Raw genomic sequence first — 10,698 nt, 5'->3', positions numbered from 1 at the left:
ATAACATCCCACCCTCCCCTTCTCCCACACAGTCCAAAAGTCTGTTGTGTACATCTGTGTCTCTTTTTCTGCTTTGCATATACTTTTTATACATTTAATTTGTTCTAATTAAAGAGTGGAATGCTAAAATTATCCCAGTTTTGGCTTCTCCATGTGGATTCATAAACTTTTCTTAGACCCACTACCTAAAGCCACACATATGTCCCTGGGCTGCCTCTGAAGTCTTCACTTTTCCATTTGACCTCTTTTCCTCTAGCAATCAGTTCTCCAACGAGGACAGCAAACCATACCTCATGAAGTTGAAGTTGCGAGGCAGACCACAGGAGATCATGAATGTCTAGCATCGTCCCTAGTATTGATCTTTATGGTGTTCTTAACAGTAATTTTTTCCACGATGGCAAGTTTCTCCATGCCTTAGATGTCCATGTGGTTCACTTTGGTTTTCCAGCCAAGCCTCAAGGAAGAGATCACAGTAGAATTCCCTGAATTCTGAGAATTTTCTAAGACCATTCCCCAAGGTCAAGAATGAAGATAAAAGTTTTATCAAGAGCTTTGTATTTTTATCAGATCCATTAGTGGCCTAAAGGGGACAATTAGGGCAGGTTAGAACACATATAACCAGAAGCTCCTGGTCACCACTGCATGCTAAAGAACTAAAGCTTCCCTGAGTACTTGGAGCCAGGAAAGAAGCATGAAGTGGCTTGTGCTCCTCGGGCTGGTGGCCCTCTCAGAGTGCATAGTCATGTAAGTATGGGGACTGTAAGCCGCATCCTCTTCCTTTCTGGGTTAGAAAGAAATGGAACATTTCCCTGATAGTCTTAAAGTTCAACTCTTACTTATTGATAAATACCCTGCTATAGGTACTTACCCTTGCGTCTTTAGCCTTGGGCTTCCCAGGTGGTGCTAGTGGTAAAGGACCCCCGTGCAAATGTGGGAGATGTAAGAGATGCAGGTTGGATCCCTGGGTCGGGAAGATCCCCTGGAGAAGGACATGTCAACCCACTCCAATATTCTTGCCTGGACAATCGCATGGACAGAGGAGCCTGGCAGGCTGAGGTCCATAGGGTCATATAGAGCTGGACACGACTGAAGCAGCTTAGCACGCAGGCATGCACCTTGCTATAGAAACTGTGGGTCCCAAGGGTCAAGGTGTAGCTTTGCATGGTTGCACAACTCTTGGGACCCCATCATGTGGTGACCTGCTGAAAATGGAACTCATTGCAATTGTTTAGTGCGTGTGTGTGGTCCTGTGGAATAGCATTTTTCTACATTTTATTCTAGGTCTCCTCTCTGTTCTCTCTCTACTTCAGTGTGTATATGTCTATGTCTGCATCTCTGTGTCTCTCTCACTTATCTCTCCATCTCTTTGGAAGTCTCTGTGAGTGCAGATCTCTCCGTGTTGTTTTCTCTTCTTTTAGTTTTTCAATTTTGACTCATCCTTGCTTCTTTAGCCTCTTAATTTCTCTAAATTGTTTCCTATCTCCTGGATTCTTCTCTTAACCCTCTGTTCTGTTTCTACTTGGAGAAAGATTGGGAGAGCTACCTCTATGCTGTTGTTCATCTGGCAAGCAGTGTGACCACAGCCAAGTGACAAACTCCTTGAATTTCAGATTCCCTCCCCATAAAAATAGGATAATGATCCTCTTCTAGAACCTTTCTCCCCGAGCTTCCTTGAGAAGGATACAGTGGGATGGCAATAGCAATACTAATGTCTGTCATTGCTGACATTTACTATATATCAGGTACATTATATCCATCACTTCACTTATCTCCCAAATTTTCTATGTGGAGGGTGGTAATCATTATATTTCACCTTTTTACCCAGGAGTAAGCTGAGAGTCCAAATGGTCTTACACAATGTTACACAACACAACCTGTATTCAAACCTACATCTTTGAAATGGCATTTGCATGGCATTCCGATAACAAGGTGACGCTCATAAAAACGCTGGAAAATCCACAGTGCCATTACAATGACAGTTATACCTTAACACGGACAGCTAATCGTATCTTCTCCTTTGTTTCTTTTCCTAATCCTCGGTGAAAGTTTGCCTCTAAGGAAAGTGAAGACTTTGCGAGAAACCCTGAGGGAAAAAAACTTGCTGAACAATTTCCTGGAGGGACAAGCTTACAGACTGTCCAAGAGAGACACCGAAATAGCCACTCACCCCCTGAGGAACTTTCTGGATGTGAGTTTGTTGGGAGGATGGTTCTCCTCACCGCCCCCTGGTGCTCTGGGCTAGCACTGCTACCTCTTCTGGCCATGGCAGGTGGGAATTTTGGGCTGGGGCTCCTGCAGGAGGCAGAAACACTGGGCAACAGGGACCCCATTCCAGAGGAGAAGGCATTCTCATCCTCAGCTCTTGGTCTGTGGTGACTGGGCCCAGCAATGACCAGGTGGCAGATAAACATCCATTTCTGTGTCAAAGATGTGTCGTTAGTCTGACAGAGATTGTTCCTTCTGAAATAAGTGAGCCACTCAGTTACAGATGAAGGGTGAGCCATCTCTGGTCAAAGGATAAAGCCAACTGCAAAGCAAGAGTGAATCCCCAGGCAAAAGAATTCAGCTTCCACAGATGCAAGAATCACAGCAGTAAAAAGTCACTGACTGCCTAATCCATGTAAGGCATAAGAATCTGACAATGTGGTTATTCTTATTAGATTACAAAAAAGGGCATATTTTGTCTTCAAGATTGTGCAGGCTAGCCTGAGAGAAAGGCAAAGAGTAAGTATATGTCAGATGAAAGGGTCAGCTGTGTGGTGTTGATTGGATGTGTCCTGAGTTTAGAGGGAGTGGCTGGGATTGATCAAGGAGGACCTCCTGGAGAAGGAGGTGCTCAGGCTGGGTTTGAAGAGACTAGAGAGCTTCTCAGATGAAGGCACTAGGACTTCCCTGGAGGTCCAGTGCTTATGACTCTGGGCTTCCAATGCAAGAGGTACTTTTTCAACCCCTGGTCATAGAGAGAATATCCCAGATACTGTGTAGCACAGGGAAAAATATCAAATCCTCAGAGAACAAAGGCTGTGAGCTGCATGGTGGTTGGAAAGTGATCTCAGGAGACATGTGACACCCAGAGGGAGGCAGCAGTGGGGGAATCGAGGGGAGCCAGATCTGCACTAACCCACCCCTCCTGGTTCCCATAGATTGCCTACGTGGGGACCATCGCCATTGGAACACCCCCTCAGGAGTTCCAGGTCATCTTTGACACAGGCTCAGCTGACTTGTGGGTGCCTTCCATCACTTGTGAAAGTCCAGCCTGTAGTGAGTACAAACACCCCCCAACCCACCCACCCTTTCCTTGCCCTGACTCTCCCTTCTCCACCCTTGGCACCTGACTGACACTCATTTCTTGTGTCTGCAGAAACACACAAAACCTTCAATCCTCAAAATTCTTCCAGCTTCAGGGAAGCAGGCCAGCCTGTCACCATCGTCTATGGAACTGGGCTAATTCAGGGATTTCTTGGCTCTGATACCGTTCGGGTAATGTGGAAACAAAAGCTGAGTCAGGACTGACTATGGAGTGACCACTGCTTTCAAAACAGATACAGGACCAGCTGGCAGGACCATCCTACCCTAACTCCCATAGACATTGGCCATCTTACCCACAGGATCCTGTCCCTGGGGAGACGTCTCCATAGTGACACACAAACAAATGGATTAGCTAACCCAGAGAGTGGCTCGGGCTGTGGACTTGCAGCTCCTCTGCCCATGAGCAGCTCAGGGTTCATTTTGCTGGGAGCCAGAAGAGGGGGAGAGAAATCACCGGCTTTTATATTCTCAGACTGTGCCGGGCACTGCCGTGGTAATAACTTGCTTAAAGCTTCAAAAACCACACACAGCAGATGCATTGATTAGCTAATGATACAGATGAGGAAACTGAGGTGCAGACAGCAAGAGCCTTGCTGAGATCACACCTGTGGTAAGCAGTGGAGAAGGGCTGGCTTGTCAGGACTGAAGCTGGTGGTGGGTATTTGGGGAAAGGAAAATACTGATCAGGGGACCCTGGGTGAAGTCAGGAATTTCAGATATCCAGTGCAGATAAGCAGGAGGCCAGAGATGTAGGGGGGCCTGATAAGTGTGTTCTCAAAGTATGGGCCCTTTGGAAGTCTAATAAAACCTATGGCCTTCCTCCCCCAAAGTACCTGAGTAGTTCGCCTCTCTCTCTTATTCTCTCTCTCATACACTCTCACACAAACACACAGATACCCCCAAAAGGGTATTTCCCAGGCAGGAATTTCACAAGAACCCTGCCAGAAACATTGTATAATGGACTTCTGTATTTCTGGCCAGATGCAGAATCCAAAATATGTTACCATCAATCCAGTCCATTTCTGTCATCATTTCATAGAGACGCCAGAGAATGCTCTCTTGTTCTTTACTCATTTTGTCCATAAGGGGGCACCATTGGGTCCTGGCGGGACTTTGGCTGTCCCACTGGTACAGAAGCCTTGAGGCCAATTTGACTCATTCAGAAGGTGTTTTTGAGAGGGGCAGAAGTTTTAAAATCCATGGACCCACATAAATGGAACCCAAATTCCCCTCCCAGCTCGGTCTAACCATCTGAGGTCTACCAAGGACACAGAAAGTCCTCACAGAAAGTTCTCTGCAGAGCTAATGGCATTTCTTCCTCAGCCCAAGCCTAGGCCCACTTACCAAACGTTTATGTGAGAACACTCTTCTCGCCCACAGATCGGGAACTTCGTTAGCCTTAATCAGTCATTTGGCCTAAGCGTGGTGGAATTCGGGTTTGATGGTGTGCCCTTTGATGGCGTCCTGGGCTTGGCCTTCCCCTCCATCAGCATCAAAGGTGCCATCCCCATCTTTGACAACTTGTGGTCCCAAGGTGCCTTTTCTGAGCCTGTCTTTGCCTTCTACTTGAGCAAGTAAGTCTGAGCTGGAAAATCCCTCTCTCCAAATTAGTTGTCAAATCCTTTCAGTTGTATGAAAATGATGCAACAATTGATACAGAAGTATCCTGGGAGATAGACTAACCCAGGATAACTATGGCCCCAGGTCCCCACCTGGCTTCACCACTGGCTTTTATAAATAAAGTTTTATTGGAACACAACCATGCTCCTGAGTGCAAGAGCCAGGGCTTGGTGTAGGGGTTGAGTGAAAAGGAAGACTAATGCAAGGTGTCAGGATATGAGTTGGAAGAAAAGGCAACAGGATATGCTGATGAATTTGACATGGAAGGCAAGAGAGGGATGGTGGAAATCTTTCCTTCCTCACTAACATTTCACTGAGCACCCAGGACCAGCTACACAATTTGCAGGAGCCAGTGCAAAAAGAAAGTGTGGGATCCAAAACAAAAGTGTTGGACTCCATTTTGAACAAGTATTGGGAATTTCAAGACAACGAGAGCAGAGGTGGGGGCCCTGCTGTGTGTGGGGCCCAAAGGACAGCACAGGTCACAGGCCAGTGAAGCCAACCCTGTGTGACTTGAAGCCACACCCTTAGTGCCTCAGGCCTTGATGTTTCTGAAAAAATACAGGCTGGACAAGGGGGAAGCCAAAACCCTTCAGCACACTGTCTTCTGAGGGTATCTCTGAGCACTGAGGTCACAGGAGGTCCAGGGCCTCTTCTGAAGACTGAGTGGGTGGAGCCCGGCCAGGTGGCCCAGCTCCTCTGTGCCACTCATTAGCCAGTGACCGACCTTGGTCTGGTTCTCAATCACTCCTAGCCTCGATTTCTGCATATGTAGATGGGGACCTTATTAGGGCCTTGATGGTGGATAAGCACAGCTCTCAGACAGTGCTGTTGTTACTGTCCTCTAAGGATCCCCCTCCCTTCTCTCTGCAGAAGCAAGCCGGAGGGCAGTGTGGTGATGTTTGGTGGGGTGGACCACCGCTACTACAAGGGAGAGCTCAACTGGGTACCAGTGTCCCATACTCGCCACTGGCAGATAAGCATGAACCGGTAAGCCTCTCCCTCTGAAGGTCATCCCAAATGATGCTCCCCTATCTGTACACAGACACAGGCAGACACACAAATGCACTCCCAGACACACAGTCAACAGGCATACACACCACCCACAAGGACACAGACAGACACACAGACACTCATGCAAAGATACAATAGGCACAGATAAACATGCATACCCAGCTAGAGACACGAGTACACACAGAGCCACGTATTAACACACGCATAAACAAACACAGAAACATATAGACCCACAAACCACACATGGGTTCATAATCAGCCCAGGCCTGCTGACCAGGTCTCTGAACAGGGTCCCTCACAGGGTCCAGAGAGGCCTGTGCAGCTGCGGGAGGACTGCACCCCTGAGTGTGAGGTGGGAGGCATAGTTATAGGACTTTACAGGGTGGTGAAAAGAGGATCAGGAAGAATTTCCTCAGCCTGAACAGAGCTGTGATAAGATGACCAACTGTCCAGGGCAACAAGGGACCAAGGAAGTTCTCAGTATAGAGAAATGTCAGTTTAAAATCAGGGAAAGTACTGAAGAAATGGGGAAATCTGATCTCCTTAGGGAGAAGCTAGCCAGCAGTGGAGACAGGATGGCCACAGTCTTGGGACCTGAATGCCACTCATAAAAAGAGACACGCCATGTCCCAAGGCACACAGTGGGGCAGAGGCTATAACTGAGAGAATTGGGAAGGTGGGATCCAGGAGTGGATTGAGAACAAGAGGCAATTATTGATGAGATTCTGTGTTCTACCCTCAGATAAAATCTTACCTGTCCTTTGAGGTTCTGTGTCTAGTCAGGTATTGGCTGATCAGGGTCTCAGTGTCTGAACCCAGGGAGGGGGTGCTGCTCAGAGACACCCTCTCCCAGGGCAGCCGGTCTCTCCCACCCTTATGAGAATCTGCTGCCGCAGGAACCTCCATCTTCACTGTGTGTTTGACCCATTGTTGGTGAGACATCAGATATACCTGTCTGGATGGTCTCCATTCATTATTTTCACAGTCTTCTTTCACTCATCCAACAGACAAATATTGTGCATCCACTGTATGCCAGGCACTTTAGGGACGCGATGAGAATAAATCTCGCCCTCACATCTAAGAAAGCAAATTGCAAGAAATGACACACAAACATAGTGAATTGTCAGTTTGGTACATGCTAGACATGAGCAAGGGTCTACAAAGAGTGACCAAGACAGGAGACTGATACAAACCGGGGGAAAGACATCCCTGAAACCATGACAGTTAAGCTGGAATCTGGAAGATGAGGAGAAATTAGCTAGTTAAAGGGGAGGGTGCTCTTCTAGGAAGGAAGACCAGCTTGTGTCAAGGTACAAAAGAGCCTCGAGTATTCAAGTACTGCTCAAGGATATCAAAAAAGGTGCTGTGATCAGAGAAAAAGAAAAGTCAGGGCAAGAGATGAAGCTCTGTTCAGGAGACAGTCAGGGAGGGGGCAGCTGTGAGGGAGGGAGCTCACAATTTCTTCAAGGAGGGAACGTTCTGCATGACCCTGATGCCCGCTTTGTCCTACTGTCTCTCAGCACCACCATGAACGGGGAAGTTGTTGCTTGTTCTCGTGGATGTCAGGCCTTTGTGGACACCGGATCAGCATTGATCTGTGGCTCAACAGAAATAGTCACCAACATCCACAAACTCATGAACGCCAAGCCCGAGGGTTCTGAGGTGAAGGGTCATGCCACAGGGTCACTCCCAGTCTCCCCACATAATAAGGATCCTCTGGGCCAACCTCTCTCCTTCTCTCTAACAGTATGTGGTTTCATGTGATGCAGTCAACACCCTGCCTCCTGTCATCTTCAACATCAATGGCATCGACTATCCACTGCCCCCTGAAGCCTACATCATCAAGGTGAGCGGCCACCCCTGAGGGCTGGATCTCTAAATTGGGGTTTGCAGGAACCCTTGGGCTACTGCTGGGAGGAGGGCACCCTCGGCAGTCCAAGCCACACCATTGCAGATGCCACTGAGCCCCTCTGGCTGGGCCAGCACCTCCCACAAAATCAACCGCTTGAGAGTGGAGGACGGTCTGGGATATCCGTCCTCCTGAAATAAATGTGGAGATACCACTCCATGCTGGCATGGTGGGAGTCACAGGGAGAGGGGAACACTAAGGTCTTCTGCCCTCATAGATGTTCAGTTCAACTAGAGCCCTCAGATGCAGGAACACGGAAAGTCAGCTCTAGTGATCCCTAAAATAGGACATGTGACGAGGGGGCTTGGCTGGTGGCGGTGCTGTGTACTGTCCCACCATAATGATTAACAGTCTCCCTTTCCTTCTTGAAATTTTCCCGGTTACAATAAATTACATGGCTACCTTAGATGTTGACTGCAACTTCCCCTTGCTAAGCCCCAGTTCCCCCTCTGTGAGTCGGGCTGCCCGACCCTTCTGTGGGGAGGTTGGATGCTAAGGTGAATAAAGGGCACACAGTGCCTGCTCAGACCTGACACAGGGTGGAGGCTTCACGCCAGCTCCCTCTGGGAGTTCAGAGCAGGCTGTCGGGCTCAAAGACGGCTTTGAGGAAGAGAGGGAATTGCAGTAATTCTAAAACCCCTGATTCATGGCTCCATAGGGAGACCTGCTTGGGTCTAGGCAAATCTGCCCTGGATTCCATGCAAATGGAAACCCACGGTGCTCTGCAAAGGGACCCTGGGGACTTATTAGGGGTGATGAGGGCTATGAACCGACCAGTGGGGATGGAGACCTGAATAAGTCACCCAGCCAAGCCTGGACTGGCTGAAGGGTGAGTGTCAGTCCAAACATGCTTCTCAGAGGGCCTGAGCGACGTCTTAAAGAATGTGTTGTGAGCACTGCTTTGAATATATTTAACAGGCATAACCAACAGGGAGCTACTGTATAGCACACGGAACTCTGCTGAATGCAAGGTCCAGCCTGGATGGAAGGGCGGTCATTGGGACAAATATACATGTATATGAATGACTGAGTCCCTTTACTGTCCACCTGAAATTCAAAATATTGTTTATCAGCTATACTCCAAAGCAAAATTAAAAGTTAATAATAAAAAAAAAAGAACAGGTTTTGGGGATCCAGGAGAAGAACAGGCATTCTCTGCAGAGAAAATGAGGAGCAGGAGTCAGAAGGAAAGAAACAGAGAGTGTCAGGGGAACCAGGGACGCTCTTGTTCTTTTCTGGAAAACAGTATTGCAGTATGGCTGATCGGTGTTGCCTTAAGTTCTGCTGCACAGATAAGTGCTTTAGCTGTACATATACAAATATACACATTCTTTTTCATTAGTTAATCAATAAATATTGAATATCGTTCCTTGTGCTATAAGTAGGACTTTGTGGCTTATCATTCCTCTGTATGTTACTTTGCATCTGATCATTCCAAACTCCCAATCCTCCCCTCCCCACACTCCTGCCATATGGAAACCACACGTCTTGGCCCTTTTTGTTTTTGGATGAACCCTCATATCCCAAGGTGCTGAGAAAATCACCTGATACATACCAAAAGAGGGAAATGAAACCAAGAAGTGTGCTAGGACTGGATATTGAGGAGGGGGTTGCAGGTAAGCTCACAGGCTGACTGGTGTGTGTTTCTACCTCCCCCAGGAAAAAAGCTCCTGCGTTAGTGCCTTTTACGGGGGTCTAGAAGCTATCTCTCCAGACAACTGGCTCCTGGGTGACGTCTTTCTGAGGCAGTACTTCTCGGTTTTTGATCGAAAAAATGAAAGGATTGGTTTGGCTCCGGCAGTGTAAATGCGTGGACTGGTTCAGGAATCAGTCAGGCCTCTCCTAACACACACTCACTCACACAAGGGCACTCCTGCCCAGCAATGCTGGTGAACTGTGTTTGGTGCTCTGCAAACCCTAGTCTCAGCAATGAATAAAATGTTTCACTCTTAATGGTGCTAAAACAAATGGGTGCCTCTTTTTGGGTCTGGGAGCTGCATCATAATCAGGCAGGATCTAGAACCAAGTCTGAACCACTAGGGAGAGGAGCTCAACTCCAGCTGGTTTCAAGGAAAGGGGAGACTTTTCAGAAGAACACTGGAGATCCTGTACATAGGAACCAGAGCAGGTAGAAAGATCTCAATGACTGGACCCAAAAAATCAGAAGTCATCAGTTCTCTCTCACCCTCGCTCCTTCCCCTCTCTCTTCTTTGATTGTCTTAGCCCGACAGCTTTCTTCCTTAAGGCTTCTACACCTACTGAGGGAGACCAGGGCTACCTGCCCTAGGGTTTTATATCCCTAAGGCACCTAACCCATAAGGGAAGTAGCTCAGAGACTTGAGGGTTCAAGGGAGAGCTCTGACTAGTCCACCTCAGATGACATATTTGTATGGTATCTCCCATTTTCTTGAAGAGATGTCTTGTCTTTGCAACCTATTGTTCTCCTCTGTTTCTTGCACTGTTCACTTAAGAAGGCTTTCTTATCTCTCCTTGCTGTTCTCTGAACGTCTGCATTCCTTTGGTTTTAACTTTCTCTTTTGTGTTTGCTTTCACTTCTCTTCTTTTGTCAGCTATTTGTAGCCATCCTCAGATAACCACTTTGCCTTCTTGCATTTCTTTTTCTTGGGGATGGTTTGATCACTGCCTTCTGTACAATGTTACAAACCTCCATCATTAGTTCTTCAGGCACCCTGTCTACCAGGTTTAATCCCTTGAATCTATTTGTCACCTCCACTGTAAAATCATAAGGGATTTGGTTTAGGTCATACTTGAATGGTCTAGTTGTTTTCTCTAGTTTCTTCATTTTAAGTCTGGATATTGCTTGCTTCTCCCTACACAATTAGTAG

General features: G+C 47.5%; 1 protein-coding gene across 1 annotated transcript; it reads left to right on the top strand.

Moving 5' to 3' along the window:
* The first annotated feature begins 655 nt into the window (after nt 1-655).
* LOC122704829 (pregnancy-associated glycoprotein 2-like) lies at nt 656-9,658 on the top strand. Its single transcript, XM_043919875.1, has 9 exons — nt 656-744; nt 2,047-2,188; nt 3,144-3,261; nt 3,362-3,480; nt 4,690-4,883; nt 5,803-5,919; nt 7,464-7,605; nt 7,691-7,789; nt 9,512-9,658. Exons 1-9 carry the CDS (start codon nt 692-694, stop codon nt 9,656-9,658), a joined length of 1,131 nt encoding a protein of 376 aa, XP_043775810.1. The 5' UTR covers nt 656-691.
* The last annotated feature ends 1,040 nt before the right edge of the window (nt 9,659-10,698 follow it).

Source organism: Cervus elaphus, chromosome 2, assembly GCF_910594005.1.
Source record: "Cervus elaphus chromosome 2, mCerEla1.1, whole genome shotgun sequence".
Taxonomy (NCBI): domain Eukaryota; kingdom Metazoa; phylum Chordata; class Mammalia; order Artiodactyla; family Cervidae; genus Cervus; species Cervus elaphus.
This window is presented reverse-complemented; position numbering and strand designations above follow the sequence as displayed.